Source organism: Conger conger, chromosome 4 (genome assembly GCF_963514075.1).
Source record: "Conger conger chromosome 4, fConCon1.1, whole genome shotgun sequence".
Classification (NCBI taxonomy): Eukaryota; Metazoa; Chordata; class Actinopteri; order Anguilliformes; family Congridae; genus Conger; species Conger conger.
Genome location: NC_083763.1, coordinates 37,505,215 through 37,527,243, shown reverse-complemented (window position 1 = coordinate 37,527,243; position 22,029 = coordinate 37,505,215). Strand labels below are relative to the sequence as shown.

Sequence of the window (22,029 nt, the reverse complement as noted above, 5' to 3'; positions counted from 1 at the left end):
CAGGGGGGTGACATGAGAGTGTTTGGGAAGGTTGAAGACCAGATGAGCTGCTGCATTCTGGATAAGTTGGAGGGGTCTGATGGCGGATGCTGGGAGGCCAGCCAGGAGAGAGTAGCAGTAGTCCAGGTGGGACAAAACCATCGCTTGGACCAGGAGCTGGGTCGAGAAGGGGGTGAGAATGGGGTGGATTCTCCGGATGTGGTATAGGAGGAATCTGCTGACATATTTAGATGTTCATGTGGGATTTTCCGGTGGGATTAAAAAAATAAAAATGCATAAAATAGCCCAAGCAGGAAGTAGAGCTGGGGGTTGGGGGTCTGCCCCCAAGACAACAACACATATATTAAGATATGAAGACTATAGAGTGCTATAGTTTGTAGTCCTAAAACCCAGAAGACAGTAAGCATTTGTGAGCTATGGGTTCCCTCAGCAGATTCCCCACGCTTTCTTCCCATAGGGATTTCGATTAATTTTGCCGAATATTAAATCTGTGCCAAACGTACACTTCAGAGAGTTTTGCTTTTCGTTCCACGAGATACATACACATCCGTTAATATTGTAACCGTGAATTTCGAATCTGTCACGTGCCTTAAAAAAGTAAGTTGCTAGATTGAAACTGCTATATTACAACCGGCAATGTTGCTGGTAGGAAACATGGGTGGTGGCTGGAGAAATACGACTGTTATTGTAGCTTCAATGTAACAACTTGCTTTTTTAAAGTGCATAACAGCATAGAAATACACGGTTGAGATGTAATTTATCTCGTAGAACAAAACTTGAAACTCTCTTAAGCACATGTTAACCACAAAAGTTATATTTGGCAGAAATTGAAATCCCTATGGGATAAGACACTGAAGACACTGTTGGGTTGGCCGACAAAAATACATCATCACACTAACTCTATACACTGGGGGAACAGCTGTAGCATACAAACACACACAGACAGTCTGTCTCTATAGACAATACAGCACACTGAAGAGACAGCATAGGCCACAAGTCTTATAGATGTGCAAACCTGCGTGCACTCATGGATACCTGACAGAAGACTGTAGAGAGAGAGTGAATAAGAGTGAGAAACAAAACAAGATGAAAACAAGAAGATAAATTAAAGGGAAGCATGCATGGATGTAGTCAGTGAAAGATAGATATCACTGCAAACTCCCACACTGGGGCAAGCCCTGGGTACCTGTGTAACTCTTTATTTCTAACTGTTGCAGACTCTGTCCTTGCCCCTGTGAAGCATTCGGCCAAACATTAGAGCATGTGTTATTCAAGCCATCTTATTCACGCCACAGTCTGGAGTAGGCAATCTGAGACTTCCAGGTAAAATACAAAGCTTTTGGAAAGGCTCACACATATAAAGGCATGCATACACAACTGACCTGCGGCCGCTGGCATCTCTCAGCACGGCTGCTCCTGGATCCACTGCCCGTGCCTCCAGCTCCTGTACCTCTTCCAGTAGAGACTTCCTAAAAGTACGGCGCCCCCTACAGAAAGATACATAGATTAATGTGCATCAGTGAGTACATCAGGCATATGTGCACCAGTTTAATGTGTGTTTGTGCTTTTGACTGTACCTGTGGGTTTTCTGTATGTGTTAGTAGGTGTTTATAAATACGTAAATTTCTGTGTGACTGCATATACACTCACTGAGCTCTTAGGAACACCTGTACACCTATGTATTCATGCGATTACCTAATCAGCCAATTATGTGGCAGCAGTGCAATGCATAAAATCATGCAGATACAGGTCAGGAGCTACAGTTAATGTTCACATCAACCATCAGAATGGTGCGAAAAACAAAAAACATACAGTGAGTGGCAGTTCTGTGGATGGAAACGCCTTGTTGATGAGAGAGGTCAACGAAGAATGGCCAGACTGGTTCGAGCTGACAGAAAGGCTATGGTAGCACAGATAACCACTCTGCACAATTGTGGTGAGCAGAAAAGCATCTCAGAACGCACAACACGTTGAACCTTGAGGCGGATGGGCTACAACTTCAGAAGACCATGTTGGGTTCCACTTCTGTCAGCCCAGAACAGAGAGCTACTGGAATGAGAGACCAGCCCCCACCCCCCGACCCCGCAGAAAGGGCCAGCGGGAACCACACCCGGTTTGGGTAGCCCCAGCTGGGGAGAGTGCTGAGGAGGAGACCCCACCCCCAGGGGGGAGAAGACAGACGATGCGAGTTCCAACCCGAATTAGAAATGGCCCCAACGGATTTTGGCTCCGCCCACCTGCAAGACCCCCTCCTCGCCCAGGCCTGGAGAGCAGCCGCTTACATTGAGGGCGTCCCACAAGGCAGGGTGAGTAGACCGGCCTCCCCGTATTTCAAAGTGAAAAATGGATTGCTTTATCGAACCTGCACCGTTAACCACTGAGAGATAGATCAACTCCTGGTACCCCAGACCCACATCTCCAAGGTGCTCTATCTCGCCCACACCCACCCGCTGGGGGCCCACCTGGGATGGGAGAAGATGTACGAGCGGATCCTGGCCCGGTTCTACTGGCCCGGCATCAAAAGAGCCGTGGAGAACTACTGCAGACAATGTGCGGAGTGTCAACTTCACAGCCCCCGGGAGACGTATCGAAATCCACTAATCCCTCTCCCCATTATAGATGTGCCCTTCTGCCGAATCGCCATGGACATAGTGGGACCCCTACCCAAGTCTAGCCGAGGTCACCGTTAGATCTTGGTGGTCGTTGACTACGCCACCCGCTACCCGGAGGCCGTACCCTTGCGGGCCGCGACAGGAAAGAACATCGCAAAGGAGCTGTTCCTCCTGTTCAGCCGGGTAGGGATCGCTGAAGAGGTCCTGACTGACCAGGGTTCGTGCTTCATGTCGGGAGTGATGAAGGAGATGTGCCGCCTGCTCCAGGTCCGCCAAGTGAAGACGTCCATCTACCACCCCTAGACTGACGGGCTGGTAGAACGGTTCAACAAAACCCTAAAGTTGATGCTGAGGAAGATTATAACAACGGATGGTAAGGACTGGGACTATTTGTTACCATACTTACTGTTCTCTATATGTGAGGTCCCACAGGCATCCCGGAGGTGAGAAGGCAGGCCATCCGGGAGGAGGTGGCGAGGATGCTGGACCTGGAATCCCAAAGCGCCTGGTCCAGCCCGGTAGTATTGGTCCAAAAACCGGACGGAAGTTGGTGGTTTTGCAATGACTGGCTGAATGAAATATCACGGTATGACGCCAACCCCATGCCCCGGGTGGACGAGCTGATCGAGCGGCTGGGACCCACTTGCTACCTCAGCACCCTGGACCTCACCCGGGGGTACTGGCAGGTACCTCTGACCTGAAGCAGGCTGAATGTGCTGAGGGGGTTAGTAAGCTGTCTCTATCCTGAGAGCAGCTTGTTAAGGAACAGAGGAAGGATCCAGAGCTTTCTTCTCTCTTTGAAAAGGCAATTCCTGAAGAGGAAGTTACCTTAGTGCCAATGGCATATTTTATAAAGAATGGAGCGCTTGTGCGTAAGTGGAGACCGTTGGACCCTTCAGTTCTTGATGATTGGCGCGTCAATCAACAGATCGTGGTCCCTTCTGCGTTTTGCAAGGAAGTACTTAACCTAGCTCATGATAGCTGCCTTGCTGGACATTTGGGCATCAATAAGACCTATGACCGTGTCCTAAAGCACTTCTTTTGGCCTGGTTTGAAGAAGGATGTCGCTAGGTACTGTGAGACGTGCTCTGTGTGCCAGGTTACAGGGAAGCCAAATCAAGATTCCGCCAGCTCCATTGTACCCTATTCCAGTGGTTGGGGAGCTGTTCGAAAGGATTCTTGTTGATTGTGTGGGTCTGTTACCACAGACGAAGTCTGGTAACCAGTAACTGCTCACCTGGTGATAAGGTCATGGTGCTCCTGCCCATTCCGGGATCCGCTTTGCAAGCGCGCTATAGCGGCCCTTACCTGATTGAACGTCGAGTGAGTGACCGTGACTACCTGATAGCCACTCCTGATTGCAGGAAAAGGAGTCACGTCAACATGATCAAGCCCTACTTAGATCGCCAAGCCGAGGAGGATAGTGAGGTGAAAGGTGTGGCACTGTCGGGTGTTATCTTTGCTCCTACCAAATAGGAGGAGGGAGATGTGCTTGTACCCCCAAAGAGAATGACGGAAGGCAGGTTGCAGAATTCTGAATTTCTGCGCAGCCTTGAGGTGCAGCTGTCCCATCTGTCTAGTACTGAGCGTGCAGACATCACTGGACTTATTCCTTCGCACCCGTCTCTGTTTTCTGATGTGCCTACCCGCACTCACCTTATAGAGCATGACATCGACGTAGGTGGCTATTCCCCAATTAAACAGCACCCTTATTGTGTTAACCCAGAGAAACGAGCACAGCTTAAGAAGGAGGTGAACTACATACTACAGAATGGCATAGCTGAGCCTAGCTCAAGCGATTGGAGTTCTCCCTGCCTGCTCGTTGGCAAACCCGATGGCACTTCTCGTTTTTGCACAGACTACAGGAAAGTAAATACCGTCACTAAACCTGACTGTTACCCTTTACCTCGAATGGATGACTGTGTTGACCGAGTGGGTTCGGCTGCTTATGTAAGCAAGTTTGATTTGCTTTAGGGTTACTGGCAAGTTCCCCTGCCAAAACGTGCAAAGGAGATTTCTGCTTTTGTTACACCAGATACTTTCCTGCAGTATACGGTGATGCCTTTTGGTATGAGGAATGCTCCTGCTACGTTTCAGAGGTTGGTTAACCTTGTCGTGTCTGACCTGCCAGGTTGCAAAGCGTATCTAGATGACCTGGTCATTTACAGCGCTTCTTGGACCGAGCATGTAAAACAGGTAGGAGATCTTTTTGACCGCTTGTCTGCTGCCAATTTAACAGTAAACTTGGCAAAATGCGAGTGACATGTACTTGGGCAAAGTTGTGGGATGTGGACAGGTACGTCCGGTGGACTCAAAGGTGGAGGCAGTAATTACATTCCCGGCTCCCAAGACCCGTCGAGAGTTGCGGAGATTCTTGGGCATGGTAGGTTACTACCGTAGCTTTTGTAAGAATTTCTCTGCGGTTGTCTCACCATTAACTGATATGCTCAGCACTAAAACAGTTTTTAAGTGGACTGAGAAATGTCAACGGTCATTTGAGAACGTGAAGGCCTTGCTGGTCAGCACACCTGTTATCTCCGCGCCAGATTTTACGCGCCCATTTAAGCTTGCTGTGGATGTAAGTGACTGTGGGGCTGGAGCCGTTCTGGTTCAGGAAGACGCTCACGGTATTGACCACCCAGTATGCTACTTTTCTAGGATGCTCAATCAACATCAGCGTTTATACTCCACAATAGAAAAGGAAGCCTTGGTTCTTGCATTACAACATTTTGATGTTCATGTAGGTTCCTCTTTACGCCCTGTTGTGGTACAGACAGATCATAACCCACTAGTTTTCCTTAACCGCATTTGTAATCAGAATCAGCGTCTCATGCGTTGGAGCTTATTTTTGCAGGCTTATGATTTGGATATTCGGCATATCCGTGGACGTGATAATGCTGTTGCTGATGCATTGTCCCGGACTTACGAATGTGACAATGAATAGGGAGATATTCATTGTCTTAAGGGTGGGGGTGTTATGTCCCTGTGTTTTGGGATGTATAATGCTGTTGCTTTTTGGCTGTTTTGGGCTGCGTACTGCTGTGTTTTTGTGTTTCCCCATACAGGTGGAGGGGAGCATGCATTCCATTGCTGAGAGACACACTTGGACGAAGAGGATGCAGCATCTCGTCACGTTGGAGACCGGACCAGATGCAGCCGTTGCTAAGAATGCCAGCGGTCGTCACGGAGCAACACATGCCAAGAAGAATGCAACTATATAGGAGCTGCACGCTGTCAAGAGCGGGACTACGTCAATTCACATGCAGCTGGAAGCTACGCCACTTTGACCTCTGCTACCAACACGTTGTCTGTGACTTTAAGAAGATCTTTAAGAGACCGAACTTAGGAGAATTTCACCCCGTTGTAGAACAACTTAAGACGGTGAGACTTCCGAATCACGGACCTTTAATTAACAAGGATATTATTAGTATAGGACTCTATTTAGCTTTGTAATTATTAAACATTCTCTTACTTCTTTATAACGCTGCGTACTGGTTACTTCTTTTTGATAGTGTGATAGTGAATGTTACGCCGTAATCAACTTTCTTTGTTATTGAAACATCGGTGAGTACCAGGTCGTAACAGTATCCTTAAATTAAAATAATGTATATATACTTTTTTAGGTGAGGTTCTAGAAGCCCCCTGGGGTTTCCAAACATCTTCTGCACATTGGTTAAATATTCTCTTGTGTATAACTGTCCTGAATTGTACATTTATGCACAAGTAAAAAAAAAAAAAAAAGGAATGTTTTCAACATCTTGTGGAATCCATGCCACAAACAATTGAGGCTGCTTTGTGTTACTGCAACCATTTCTGTATTGAATTTGATGTATGTTTGGGGTCATTGGGCCTCATGCAAGAACATATTCATATTCTTATCTTAACTTTCACTCACTTTTCATATGATGGGCTCTTAAGTGTGTGCCACGTCAGATTCAACAAATGCTTGTAACTTCAGAAAACTGTCCTAAATGACCACGGAAACATGATGATTCAATGATTCAAGCTCATTGGTTGAAAATTGGTTCTAATTGCGGGGGGGAATTCAACACTGTGGCAATTAGAACCAATTTTCAACCAATTAGCTTGAATCATTGTACAGCTATACAGTGTTTTAGTACAGAGTGTCGGTCTGTCAACTGTATATTTTGAAATCCAAAGACTATTAACACAGACAGAGGGTGAGTCAACAAGTCAGTGAGCCTTTTTTTAATGATAATTCCCACAGTGTGGGGGGGAGGGGGGTTCAATGTCAGCATGTTCACAGAGAATGGGGTGGGATAAACAGTGTTGTGGTTAAGGGTGATTGTTGCTGCAATTCCTCTCTTGACCATTAGATGTCCGAAATTGCCTATTGTACCTTTAAGTGTAGATTATTGGTACGACAGGTTGGGACGACTTCATAGCAAAGAACAAATGCTAAATAAGAGAAACTTGAGAGAACGCACTGAGTTCTCTTCAATCACTCGTACAAGCAATTTAAGAACAAACATGTTTTTACGTGATTCCTGGATGGGGCCCATTGTCTTGTTGAAATTTCCATCTACAGTCTCATCCTGATGGCAGAGGCAAGCAGGTTTTTGGCTAAAATATCCTGATATATGATGAAATTCATAATGCCATTTAATTTTAACAAAAGCCTGGAGGCAGCCAGCAGCAAAAGGGCCCCAAAGCATCAATGATCCACCATAATATTATACAGTGGGCATGAGGTCCTTTTCCTTGAAAGCTGACGTCTCTTGTTGTGAAAAAAGGATGCGAATGGCCAAAAGTTACATTTTAGTCTTTTTGATTTTTGATGTAAAGGGATTTTTACATGTGTGCCGCCTCATATATTTACCCAAGTGAAACTACATTACTACATTATTGGCATTTTTGCAGACGCTCTTACCCAGAGCGACGTACAGTTGATTAGACTAAGCAGGAGACAATCCTCAAACTAGAAATGATGGAAGGCAATGCAGTTTCTGGAGACAGAGATCAATTAAAGAAATAAATCAATTGAAACAGACACTATAGTGTTTGTGGTTGTATATTTAACATTAAAACCACACTATAGTCTTTAGGGATGCCAATAATGTTGACACCTGTGCTTTGAGAATGATAATAATACTACTACTATAAATACAATTTGAGTGAAAGTAGGGGCGGTCTGTAGCGTAGTGGTTAAGCTACAAGACTGGGACCAGCAAGGTTGGTGGTTCAATCCCCGGTGCAGCCACAATAAGATCCCCACAGCCATTGGGCCCTTGAGCAAGGCCCTTAACCCTGCATTACTCCAGGGGAGGATTGTCTCCTGCTTAATCTAATCAACTGTACGTCACTCTGGATAAGAGCGTCTACAAAAATGCCAATAATGTAATGTAATAATGTAAAGTAGTTTCCCCAAATGTTTGAACAGAAAATTAGAATCATTATGTGTATTGTTTATTTTATGCAATCATTTATGTTCATTTTCATAAAGGGTGAAGCAACTGTCTGTGCAAGTGTGCATGGAGTGTAAATAAGAGAGATACTCACGCATTCCATGCTACATCCTTCAGCAAACATGCCGTTGGCACCAGAATCAGACCAAGCCAAAAACTCCAACATTGCAGTACTCTGCCTGCCTGCAACACAACAGCAGTATCCTAATCATCATCCTGAAACCACCACAGCCTGCTGGCATGTTCTTTAGGTGTTCAGTAGGAACAGTAGTAATGTAAGTAGCCATCTTCTGCAATGGGAGACAACTTATTTAGTTACATACACTCACCTTGCACTTTATTAGGAACATTTCTACACCTACTCATTCATGTGGTTCTCTAATCAGCCAATTGTGTGGCAGCAGTGCAATGCATACAGTCATGTAGATACGGGTCAGGAGCTTTAGTTAATATTCACATCAACCATCAGAACGGGGAAAAAATGATCTAAGTGACTTTGACCGTGGGATGATTGTTGGTGGTAGACAGGGTGGTTTGAGTATCTCAGAAACTGCTGATCTCCTGGGATTTTCACGCACGATCTACTTCATATACACTCACTGAGCACTTTAATAGGAATTTATTACACTTTTTGACTTATTGGTCTTGTTCCACCCCACAATTATATACACTCACTGAGCACAAGTGATACAGTATAGAAGACATGTGTTTACTAAATGGCTTTAAAGGAAAACATTTTGGGAAATAAACTTAGTTTTGTGCATTCACTGGCTCAATTTCCATGTTAGCATAGCGTGTTCACTTAGCATAAAGCCTATAGGAGTCAGTAACCTACCTCCTTCAAAGTGAACACATACACCTTACAGCAACTCCAAAGCTGTCTCATTTACACAAGGTATCATGTGTATTTGACATACATGTGTGGGGAAAAGCGAGAGATGTTTTTTTCGGAGAAGTTCTATCTTTTAAAACTCAGCTCAACCAGTGAAAGACAGAAAAGGATACAAGTGTCTTTAGCCGTTATAGCTCCTGATAAAAAACGTTACAATTGTCTAGCCTGCTTGTAATAAAAGCAAAGATTAGCTGTTCAGCATTTCCCTAAATTAAGAAGGGGTGTACTCTATTTAAATCTTGCCAACTTTGACAAAAAATGTCCAACTTTTACGTCCAAACTTCTTAGGGTGACATTGGCTCAGGCATTAAGAGCAGACGTCTTGTAGTCAGAGGGTTGCTGGTTTGATCCTGCCCTGGGTGTGTCGAAGTGTGCCTGAGCAAGACACCTAATCCCTAAATGCTCCTGACGAGTTGGTTGGTGCCTTGCATGGCAGCCAATTTATGTCAACTGGCAAAGCCCCCCAATAGACCACAGAAATTGATGACTCTATGTAAAGGTGGAAGTCTTGACTTTACAACCTTTATACTATGTAGAACGGTTCAGAAGTTATCATAGTATTCATTGGGACTGTTTAAATGGCTACCGGATTAAACTCTGCCCACTTTCAATTTAAGCCATGTCCACATGAGTGACAATCAGCGAAGGCGTAATACTCATAACCTTTCGATAAAAATGAGATTTACAGGTGTGGTTTTGGTATTTAAAATCTTGACGTAAGATGCTGGGGTGCCAACCATGAAACTGCTTGAATAGCCTTCCAATGATTTCCTCTGACAATACCAATCACTTTGTCTTGAAGTATGTATCCACAGCTACTTATAAACATCAATAAATATATCCTCAGCCTCCTCCAAATAAATAAGAAATGATATTGAAAATAGTCCTTGTGCACGTTAGTATGTCCGTTCACATTACTGTAGTCCAGGCCCTACAGTTTTCTTCTCGAAAATCTGAATTTGATAATGAATAGAGATGTGAACCAAAATAATAATAATTATTGATTATACATGATTATATATGATCCCTTCCCAGTCCACAAATAACATGCACAATTTAACATGTGCCTACTACATCATCGGTTTTTGTTGAAGAAGGCTGTAATGGCCGATCAACCAGTTTATTGAAGTTTGTGTCAGACAAAATAGCGTGCACAATATAGTATAATGTGCATAAGTACAGGACTGTTTTTAAGTGGCTTAAAATACATCGGAATGCCACGAGACTGCGTAGAAATATATATCAAGTCAAAAGAAAGTGAATAAACACTGATACCACGGCGAGAGAGCGAACTCTGTTTAGTTTTTGATTCTGATCTGACCCCATCATTCTCACATTAGAATTGGACAGATTATAACATGCATGAGGGATGAAATCTGGAGCAGCAGCCATGCAAGTCCAAGCCATGAAACCTCCTCCACTGTGCTTCACAGATAAGCTTGTTTTTGATCCCTTCTTTCTCCATATCTTGGCCTTTCCATCACTTTGGTAGAGATTAATCTTGGTCTTATCAGTCCATAAAACTTTGTTCCAGAACGTTTGTGGCTCATCTCTGTAATTCAGGGGTGTCAAACTACAGTCCTTGAGGGCTGCAGTGTCTGCTGGTATTTGTGGTTTCCTTTCAATCAGCAGCCAATTAAGGCCTTGAGAACAAGGTCTGTGGACTCTTTAGCCAATTAAAGACTTTGAAATGTATCTCTCCTGCTGAAACACAACAAAAACCAGCAGACACTGCGGCCCTCCAGGACTGGAGTTTGACACCCCTGCTGTAATTCTTTGCAAATTATAATCTCACCTTCCGATTCTTACTATGAGTGGTTTTCCGCTCTAGGTTCTATATTGCTGTTTTTGATGTCACTGACTGATGTTTTTGGCTTTGATCTATTTCTAAGCTTCAAAATGGCTTGCGTTTCTCCCAAAGACAGCTCTCTGGTCATGTTGGTTTATCTTTTACAGCACAAATGCAGTCTTCACAGGTAAAAACCCAAGGCTAAAACCAAGAGTAGACATTCAGAACAATTTACTGTTCAACAAATCGTTCTGACAGGACACATCTGGACAACAAAAAACCTGTCAGTCACATGTTCCAATACTTTTGCTGACCTAAAAATTGGGTGGTCTGATAAAAAAGGTGATATGTTTTAAGTTGTTAAACAAATCCAGATAAAAATACCAGGAAATAAAAGCTGAAATTCAGATCTCTCATCTCATGTACATCTTCTGAACTCAAACTCAATTGTCTTCAGTGTATAGCAAAAACAAAAGAATTGACCTTGCTATGCAACACTGGTTTGAATAAATAATTTTATATTTTAATTATGTCAATTATGGCAAAGGTAGTTAGCTTTAAAGGGAATGGAACATGGCATTCTGATTGGTTAATCGTATGTTATTCTCAAGACACACCTATTCATTAATTAAGCCATTAAGTACAGCCTTTTTGAACCTTGCTTTGATCTTGCACTTTGCAGCTTTTATCTGATTCTCATACACACACTGACAAATCACAGTGTGAAATGAACTCACTGTTTCAACTAGTCCAGTAGGAAAAAAATATAATTAGACATTACACACAAAAGTGCAGGACTAACCTGTCCCAACATGTCAGGTGCGATGGGGATGGACGGCCAGATAGCAGAGTACACTGCGAAAAACAGCATCCATAGAAGCATACTGCCCCACACAGCCAGGTGGCTGAACTGCAAGAAGCACAGAGTTATCAGATAACAGTGGTGTTTATAGGTATTTGCCTTGATTAAGCATGGTTGGGAGCATGCACGACAGTTGGACCACAGTCCAGTAAGGTGGGCTGAAGGCTTTACTGTGAAGGGGGAGGGGCGGGGTCATTTACCCTGGTCCAAGCTGTGGTTGCCATTGCAGCCTTCAAACAGACAGTAACCACCACATACTGCAAAGAGATGAGGTAAGTGCATCAGTAAATTGAACACACTGCCCAAGGAAACTCAACCTTAACCCTAGAATGCACAACATATTGAATACCCCTAGAAGGCACGGCATGGGTCCAAATGGACCCGCATTAATTTCCTATGGAATAGGAATATATAACATTTCTGAACACTGTTAACAGGCCGGAAGTGGTGATGGCAGAGACATAAGTAGGAGACCACTGAAATAAAAGAAAATGGACTAGTAGGACAAAATATTTTTAAATGATTCTTTAGAATTTGTTCAAGCTTATCTACATACGATATTATCTTTATATACTTTTATATATACAGTGGAAAGTATTGAGGCCCCTTCACTTTTTGCACACTTTATTGTTTTTAGAAATGTTTGCTAATTTATTAAAAAACAAAAACTGAAATCTTTATCTTTTTATAGAAGTATTCCGACCCTTAATTCAGTACCCCTTTAGTCATTATAGCTTCAAGTCTTCTTGGATAAGTCTCTACAAGCTTTGCACACCTGGATTTGGGAATTTTATCCCATTCTTCCAGATCGTCTCAAGCTCCGTTAGATTGGATGGGAAGTGTCAGTGAACTATGTTCTATGTGGATTAAGGACATTCAGATACTTGTTCCGAAGCCACTCCAACACTGTATGCTTCCGGTCATTGCTGAAAGGTGAACCTTCACCCCAATCTGAGGTTGTATGCACTCTGGAGCAGGTTTACTTCAAGGACCTTTCTGTATTTGACTGCATTCATCCTTCTCTCAATTCTAACTAGTCTCCCTGTCCCTGCCATGAAGCACCCCCATAGCATGATGCTGCCAACACCATGCTTCACCGTAAGGATGGTATTAACGAGAGGATGAGCAGTGCCTGGTGTTTGCCAGACATAGTGCTTGGAGTTCTGCCCAATCGTTAAATTTTGTTTCTCATCACACCAAAGAATGTTTTTCATCATGCTCTCATTTTCCTTTCAATGCCATTTGAAATCCAAGCCAACTCAAGTGGGCTGTCACAACTATTGAGGCCACTGTGCTCTTGGGCAACACTCAAAGCTTTAGAAATGGTTTTATACTCTTGCCATGATCTATGCCTCTCCACAATTTTATTGTGAAGGTCTACAGAGAGTTCCTTGGACTTTATGGCTTGGTTTTTGTCTTGAGATACAGTGTGAATTGTGGGACCTACACAGCCTTTCTAAACTATGCCCAAGAAACTCAGTTTGCCACAGGTGGACCCCGTCAAGTTCTAAAAACCACCGGAGGATAATTAAAGCAAACACTTGACCACAATTGAATACTATAATAAATTAGGAAGAAATTCTAAAAACATGTTTTCACTTTGTTATTATGGGCTATTTAGTGTAGATTCTGAATACTTTCTGAAGCCATTTTTTTATTCTATAATTAAAATATAATATTAATATTAATATTAATATTAATATTAATAATAATAATAATATGATACATATATTTTCATAATATAAATAATATAAATATGATATAATATTTAATTATTTAATTATTTATTATCTTTATTTTGTTTTTAATTGTTTATTCAGACCTGTGTGAAATGCACTTTTTAAAAACTATTTCAAGAACTGAATGAACTGGATGAAGTCACCCAGATAGGCATTTCAATACACAGAGTCACTATCTGTGCTCACTGCGATTCCTAGATTTGTTGATTCAATAAAATGTGGAAAGGACAGGGAAAGAATTATGCAACAAAAGCAAAGCATATTATATCCGGTGGTTATATACAAGTCCTCGATGAAGAGTTAATGCTGGGGTGTTTTTCCAATATTTTACAAACATTTTAAATAATTCCCACTGATATTATGATTTCTTGTGATCATGTATACCACTGTATCTAAGCTGTATCTAATTCTCATTTAGTCATTTTCATTCTCTTATTTTTTATTTATTGGCATATTATGCAATTATGTGAATATATAATTTATTTCTTTTTACAACATGCTGCCTTTGATATAGGTTACTGCAATTATGATTTAGAGGGATACTTACAGTGTAGACAATGTTCCCCACAAACAAGTAGTCAGTGCCATGGCCATTATCAAAAACAGAGTCTGAAAAACATCAATAAATGTAATCAATAAAGAGCTCTCATGTGTATTGACTTCTCTTGTAGCACAATCTGAGCCTAGTGTCAAGACCTGAGCTAGAGATCAACATGGATCGGTCACAGTTTATACTCAATAGGATCAGTCCAATATCTATTACTACCACAGAGAGGGGTATGTACCAATATCAATGATCATTATTTTCACAATGTCTATAGTATCTCTTCACACAGCAATGCCTATGTTTACTAAAGTGGCAGGAACAGCCTCATCGCACAGGCCTGGATTCACTCCAGCATTCACCGAAAAATCTAAAATTCATCATTATACAGTGCATTCTGGATTTGAAATGAAACAATGAATATGAGGTCAAAGTGCAGACTGTCACCTTAATTGAGGATATCTGTATCCATATGGGTGTTCCGTGTAGGAATTACATCCCTTGTTAGACATAGTCCTCCCACTTTAAAGAGCCAAAATTGATGATTTTGATCACAGTTGGCCTCTCAACTGTTTTTGATTAGTCAAGTGTATTCAATAGTTTGCTTAGTGCAGGTATACAAAAGCTTTCAGTATCTAGTCTTGATTCTTTTGATTCTGTTGACACACGGGCTGATTGCTTTTGATTGCCTTTGGAGTCTGTTATTGGCGTTTGTCACTATGAGGGCCAGGATTATGCCAATGAATGTCAAGGGAACCATTATGAGGCAGAGAAATAAAAAAATAAAAAATAAACAGCCAGAGACAAACGCCAAATAATAGGCTTACCAGAACAAACCGTTTTGAATATCATTAAGAAGAAAGAAAGAACTGGTGTATGTTTGGGATCATGTGGGATGAAGCACCTTCCAATGAGTTTGTAGGTATTTCATTTAACTTGATCTGATGAGATGCTTCTGTACACTAAATAATTAATTCTGCTGCTGCTATCAGCAGTTATATTATCAATGAAGGCAAGTGAGCTACAGCTGGTATAGCCATACATGCCCAAACTATAACACCCCCCAACCCCAGGTTCCACAGATGCGGTTCAGTTCATTTTAGACTCCACACTTTGCTCTTGTTGTCACTTGCCATCTCCTCTGTCCACAAGACCTTTTTCTAGAAATATGGTAAGCCATTGAATACACATGACTAATCAGAAACATCTGACAAGCCAATTGTCTATATGGCTGTAAATAGCCTCATATGGTTGGTGACAGTCTGCACTTTAACCTCATATTTATTGATTCATCAAATCCAATGTGTTGGAGCACAGAGTAAAAAGAACAGAAATTGTACCACTGTCCAAAAAGAACTACACTGTACACATATTTCAATTTTTCATAGAAATATATTTTATCTATTAAAGTTTTGAGGTCTTCTTCTACTACTACTACTAAATAATAATAATAATAATAATAATAATAATAATAATAATAATAAATAATAGTAGCGTTGGCTTATAACAATAATAATTATTAAAATATTAGTTAACTGTTTATCGGACACAGTAAGCTGTATTCAATTTGTTATTTGTTCACTTCAGTTACATTTAATTTACAAAAATAAACACAATCGAATTGTACAAACTATGTGTTCCACATTTAAAATAGAAACGGTCACATCATTTAATTACCAAATGACCATGTCTAATAATGAAAACTCAACACATGAACAAGGACCACATAACTCACATATAGAAATGTAATGTTGCGTGATTTTATTAAAGGCGTGTTTATTTGATGAAACCACCACATTTGCTATTTAGAGTTCTATTTATCATTGAAACAGAATACAAATGTGAATCAAAAACTATGCCCATGAACACAGATCCATGCTTTCAGCTCTCAATCGATTTTCTTTGTAGCTGGACAAAGACGCAGGCAGTTTAGTTATGTAGTTTCAAGCAATGTTATACTAAAATTTGCGATCGGCCTACATTGGTTGACCCACTCAGATTTTAAGTTGACTTTTTAAAAACATTTTTTTTCCTGTAGCAGGAAGAAAGCACCAATTGGCTCAAGACAGAGGTTCAGCCACTCCAATTTTTGTGGCTTATTCATTATAGATGTGATTGATAATTGAATTATGTGACCATTTCATATTTTAAATGTGGCATGAAATAGCTTCTATTTACAGCAAATTATACATTGATCCAACCAGAACCATCAAAAAGCAGATCATAAAAAATGTGACTGAATATTAGAATGAATGGAGGGATTACCATGTTCTGTAATTTTAAGTGGAAACCAGAACAGAATGATGGAGTGGACCAGAGCATTGATGCAGTAACCCCAAAATACCTAAGAAACAGAGGAAAGCATTATTGAATGAAAGAGATAAAAGGTTAGAGAAAGAAGAGGGGAAAGTGAAGAGAAGGAGAGATATACAAATAATAGGCCACACAAATAATATTCCCCCAGCCCAAAGCTCTTGCATTGGCCCCATGCCCCATCCCCCTGTTTATGAAAGACTTCCTTATACTCCCCCTCTGCATCACATTTCTGTCACCATGTAAAAAAAAAAAAAATGTAAAAAATAAATAAAAATGCCTTTGCTGGGCTTCAATGTTGACATAATTACTGGTACTGGATAAACTATTGCAGTGAGCGCTTCCAAAGAGAGATCAGGCCGACCATGAAGAATATTCTTGGTTTATTACAGTAAGAAGTTCTTCACAAGCAGGAGAAAAGGACTGCAAGGCCATTTTATACCTAACTGGGCACCAATATTGCACTGGGATAACACATAACATAAACATGTGAACACTTAGCTCTGTCCTTCCGTGCTAGCGGCTGCTACAATATTATGCTCACAAAATATTCAGTACCAGCAGATATATCCAGCTCTCCTCAATTAGGCAATTAGGCAAGTACTGGAATTATTTTTATTGCATTGCAAAATTTCTCAACATTATTTAAAATTGTGGAGATATGTACTTTGTATTCTCTACACTCACTGCCAGGGAAAACAACTGCCATGTGCAGATTTTGACATTTAAAAGGATATTTCAGTAGTAATTTTGTGGCGCTTATCCCATTTTATTTGTATAGAGTGAATACTAGCAGCTGTATCTCTCATTTTTCTGGCTCCCAATTCACTCCCAATCATTTTTCAGACCACACTTTAAAGCACACAACTATGGAGAATAATAAACGGATAAAAGAGAATACTCAATGAAATGGTCATTTTCAATAGTGTGGTATTCTTGCGCACAATAACATCCAAATGGATGTGTACATTACAATGATCTATGGTTTGCTATATCTCTATGCAGTACCCAATCTGAAAATAGTCCATCTATTTATACCTCAACTAAACCTGAAACAGTTTTTCAGCTAAAAAAACAAAGACCATTTGAAGATAGTGCTCTCTTTTATCAATTGATTATCCTCCATAATTAGTGTGCACTTTAAGATGGTTAATTTTGGTCTCAAAAAGGAACGGGAGTGAAATAATGGTCGGCAGCGACAGCTGATGTTGCTAACATTCACTAATTCTAATGAAATGGGGTAAGTGCTACAAAAATATGAGTGTTATATCCAAAGGATGTTGTTGTTAGAGTACTGCCATGCATTCTGGGCAACATCACCGTCTTTTATTGTCTTTTATTTGGAGGAAAATAAAAGGATTGAGGGAGTGTGGATCATCCATCTACTCGCTTAATTTGGACAATCAAAAAGTGACTGGGCAAAAATGGGATTCATGGGTAAGTCTGAAAACATTGCTAAATAAGAGAGACACCAAAACACCTGGATGATCACAAAGCCAAAACATCCTTTGTCTGCCAGGTCTCAGGAGGTTAAATGTGTGTATGTACGTATGTATGAGATGGGATGGGCTTACCTTCGTGTTGAAACCATCTGCATTCTGTGTGATGCGGTAGAGCTGTGGAAAGCGTAGCATATTCTGCTGACTGCAGGGCCGGTCAAATATGCCCAGTGTAAAGGGAGGCAGCGCTGTGAAGATCTGACACACATACACACACACAAATGGGCATATAGAAACACCCACACCAACACATCACATATCACACACACCCATGCACACACACGCACACACACGCAGACACAAACAGATATTGAGTGATAGAGGCAGCTGAGACAAATACAGGCTCATGCAACATTAAATCTGTATAGTATCGGGAGAAAGTAAGGTATGGTGGCACATTAGGGTCAAAAGTACATTAAAACAAAGACACGTAACTGAAAATGTTTGAAAATGTTTGAACTGAAGCACACCTTAAACCGAAAAAAAATAAAATCAAGAACATTGAAAGAAAAAAAGTGCACGATTCAAACGTAATTTCAGAAAACACACTTAGGAATTTTGTAATTTTGTTTGATAAAATGTCTTGTTTTGTTTGAATCTTGTTTTGATTACATTAGAAGAGAAGAGAGGTTTGTGACGGTGGCGTGCTTTCCCTTGTTAGAAACAGTCAAGATATGAATTGCAGCAACAAACATCATCAAACCACAACACTGTTTATCCTTCCCACAGTCCATGAACATGTAATATAAAGCGTTATCATACAGTTCAGTGTTCTCATGCACTGTTTTGGAAAGCTGACAGTGACAAACGCGACAGAGCCTGCCGTCTTTTCATAGTGTTCTAGTAAGAAAATGTTTGCGGAACAGGTGACTTTATGAAATGTTGACTTCAGTGTGCTACACAACACTATTTATATATTTTTTATTTTTGATGTTTTCACTTTAGCTAACCAACTAGGGGGGACATGGCTCAGTAAGAGCAGTAAGAGCAGTCGTCTGGCAGTCGGGGGGTTGCCGGTTCGATCCCCTGCCCGGGCTGTGTCGAAGTGTCCCTAAATGCTCCTGACGAGCTGGTCGGCGCCTTGCATGGCAGCCAATCGCCGTGAGTGTGTGTATGAATGGGTGAATGAGAAGCATCAATTATACAGTGCTTTGGATAAAGGCGCTATATAAATGCCAACTAATTACCATTTACCAACTATATCACGAGCAAGCAACTTATATAACTAAGATAACAAACAATGCAACTGTAACTTACAGTTTGAGACAAATAAAGGTTTAGCTAAACATGCATGATTGAACAAGTAAAGAGATCAAAGAAACATGTAGCTGCCCAAACTGCACTCAAGACAAGCGATCACTGAAACTCTGTATACCAGGGGTCGGCAACCCTGGCCCTGGAGAGCCACAGGGTGTGCTGGCTTTCGTCTCCACCTTAAAATAAGCAACCGATTCAGACCCAAGAAACCAGGTGAGGTGAGTTAACTGTGCAATCAACGGCTTTCATTGATCAATTAATGCCAAGTAACAACGAAAGCCAGCACACCCTGCGGCTCTCCAGGACCAGGGTTGCCGACCCCTGCTGTATACTATCTATTGCTTATTATCCAAGCAAAGAAAACATATCTAGTTATAAAACAATACCAGTTTGTTACTGCTAGCAAAAAGCAAATTGGCTATTAGTTAGCTTGCCAAATTCACAAATATCCACTAATTTGCTTGTTGCTAGCGATAGCAAACTGTTATTGTTTTACAAACAATCAGAATAAGCCCCCATGCCATTGGCTGTGGCAGTTAGAACCAATTTTCAACCAATGAGCTTGAATTATTGTACAGCTGTACAATGTTTTGGTAGAGTGTCTGTATATTTTGAAACCCTATAAGGACTACAAACACAGGCAGAGGGTGAGTCAACATGTCAGTGAGCTTTTTTCAACGATAGGAAGGGATGTCTGGGGCGACATGGCTCAGGCAGTAAGAGCAGTCGTCTAGCAGTCGGAGGGTTGCCGGTTCGATCCTCTGCCCGGGCTGTGTCGAAGTGTCCCTGAGCAAGACACCTAACCCCCAAATGCTCCTGACGAGCTGGTCGGCGCCTTGCATGGCAGCCAATTGCCGTCTGTGTGTGAGTGTGTGTATGAATGGGTGAATGAGAAGCATCAATTGTACAGTGCTTTGGATAAAGGTGCTATATAAATTCCAACCATTTACCATGTCTTGTAACAATGTTTTAACACAAAAATCTTACCTACTGTACCTTTAAGAAGCTAAAATCTGAAAGACTAGAGCAGGAGAGATTAGAGAGGCAAATCTGCATCAAATGTTAAAATGAGATTCATGGACGTTCATTAAAAAAATTAATTTAGCACATAACTAGCAGAGAGTATGGGTGGTATGGAGCTGAAGTAATTTTTTGTAGTCGGCTGCACAGTTCACACAGGCTACAGTCTACAACAGTGGTTCTTTTCAGTTTAAAGATTTTCATTTTCAGGTACGTTTCTTTGTTTCAAATTACAATTTTGACCCTATTCTGGCTGGATACTCACCACATTATACAAGCCAATGCACCATCGCTCAAAAAGGATCTGTCCTGAGAAGCCATTCACAAAGGCAAACCAGAGCTGCAACACAAGAAATAGACACTGTAAAAGCACTTTTTTTTTCCCTGTCGAACACTTGTAACAGGGATTCTACCATAGGACACAATAAAATAAATAAAATGAAATAAAATTTTATTTGTATCGTGTTTTTTACAGAATACTGTGACAAAGATACGTTACAGAGTATCATAATAAAACGAGCATGCACATGAGGTAGAACTCAGTGGGGAGAAAAACCCTCAAAAAGTGGCGAGAATCAAATGAAAGAATGAGAAATTTCAGGTGGGACGTGGCTATAGAGGCATTGCCCATCCCCCACTGATCAGCCGGGTGTTACAGGTTACAGTTGAGGTAATGAACTAGCTGAAAAAGAAGAAGTCCAAATGAAGGGAGGTATAGTGTGCAGTTAAGAGGGGCAGGTTGATACATACATATAATTTTATAGCGTTTCATACAGTTATAAGATTAATGATCAAATTGGGGGCCAGTGGTGTTTGATCCACTCTGAAGGGAAGATATCAAACCTCAAAGGGCCACAAAGAATGGAAGAGAAACTCCAGGATTTTTGGATTGGTTTAAAATGCAAGGCAAAACAGGTTGAGCAACTGCAGATACGCCTCAAATACATTTACACAGACAGAACTCTGATAGAACTCCATCCATCCATCCATTATCTGAACCCGCTTATCCTGATCAGGGTCGCAGTCCTTTTTATTATGTACACAAATGACTGCACCACCTCAACCAAGAACCATCACATCATAACATTATCAGGTGACACTGTCCTGCTAGCACTGATGACTGGGAAGAATGGCTTTCCATCATAAATTGACAGTGCAAATTGTCACGTTTCAGGTCTGTCATGCCATGTTTTATGTTTAGTCATTTGTCTTAGTCACGTATTGTCTTATCATGTATTATGTTAGTCTAGGTTCGTCATGTTGTTTAGTTTATTTCTTGTTACGATTAATTGTCTTGTCATGTCTAGTTATGTTTTCGTTAGGATTATTTTACCTTGTTATGTTGAGTGGTTATTGTCTTAGTTCGTTTAGTGTTATGTTTTGATTTATGTTTATTGTTACCTAGACTGGTCGTTGTTTAACATACACTTTCACATGTCTTTCCGCAATTCTTGCATTCCGTCTTTTTCTCTCTCTCTCTTTCTGTCTTTCACTCCCGCATGTTTCGTATCCCCTTGTCTATTTACTAATTTACTAACGCTAGGGTAGGATTGGCTTATTCCTAACAATTACTAATTACCTTGTTAACTTGTCATCCATCACACCTGTTTTCCATTCCCTTGCTGCTCTCTAACTAATTGTCTACACCCGCATTTATAGCCCAGTCGCACTTCGAAATTGTCTGCCACTTGTCCGTCAAAGCAACTCTTGAGCATTATTTACTGATTGATTCACGTTAAGATCCAAGCCTGTTTTTCGACCATCGTTTATTGATTTCTGTTTCGTTGACCATCGCCTGTTTTTGACTACGTCCTTGCCTACTGTTATTGTACCTTTGCCTCGCTGCTCTGTTTACGGTTACGACTTCCGCATCGCCCTCGACTACGACCCTGCCTGCCGTCCGCCTGTACTTCTGCCCCGCTGACAGCTCTCCTGCTACCGGACCTCCCTGCACGTCTACTGACTACGAGTTTGCCTCTTCCCTCGGCACTGTGTTTTCGGAGTATTTATTGTTTTATTGGCTGGATCTACGTGTATGAACTTTGCATGTTTTGACTACGCTCCTGGGATTCGTCC

General features: G+C 41.3%; 1 protein-coding gene and 1 long non-coding RNA gene across 5 annotated transcripts in view; one reads left to right on the top strand and one right to left on the bottom strand.

Annotated features, from left to right (window-relative positions):
• atp8a2 (ATPase phospholipid transporting 8A2) overlaps window positions 1-22,029 on the bottom strand; it is a 241,996-nt gene that overhangs the window by 6,620 nt on the left and 213,347 nt on the right. For all 4 annotated transcript variants that reach the window (XM_061239651.1, XM_061239653.1, XM_061239652.1 and 1 more), the window contains 8 exons: window positions 20,219-20,293; window positions 17,752-17,874; window positions 16,130-16,208; window positions 13,868-13,929; window positions 11,782-11,838; window positions 11,522-11,629; window positions 8,133-8,221; window positions 1,383-1,487 (listed from right to left, as the gene is read on the bottom strand). In XM_061239651.1, the coding sequence (XP_061095635.1) occupies window positions 1,383-1,487; window positions 8,133-8,221; window positions 11,522-11,629; window positions 11,782-11,838; window positions 13,868-13,929; window positions 16,130-16,208; window positions 17,752-17,874; window positions 20,219-20,293 (698 nt within the window). The remainder of the gene's footprint in view (window positions 1-1,382; window positions 1,488-8,132; window positions 8,222-11,521; window positions 11,630-11,781; window positions 11,839-13,867; window positions 13,930-16,129; window positions 16,209-17,751; window positions 17,875-20,218; window positions 20,294-22,029) is intronic.
• Window positions 4,670-6,094, top strand: LOC133127785 (uncharacterized). Its single transcript, XR_009708656.1, has 2 exons — window positions 4,670-4,808; window positions 4,909-6,094. It is a non-coding gene; the product is annotated as an uncharacterized LOC133127785 (long non-coding RNA).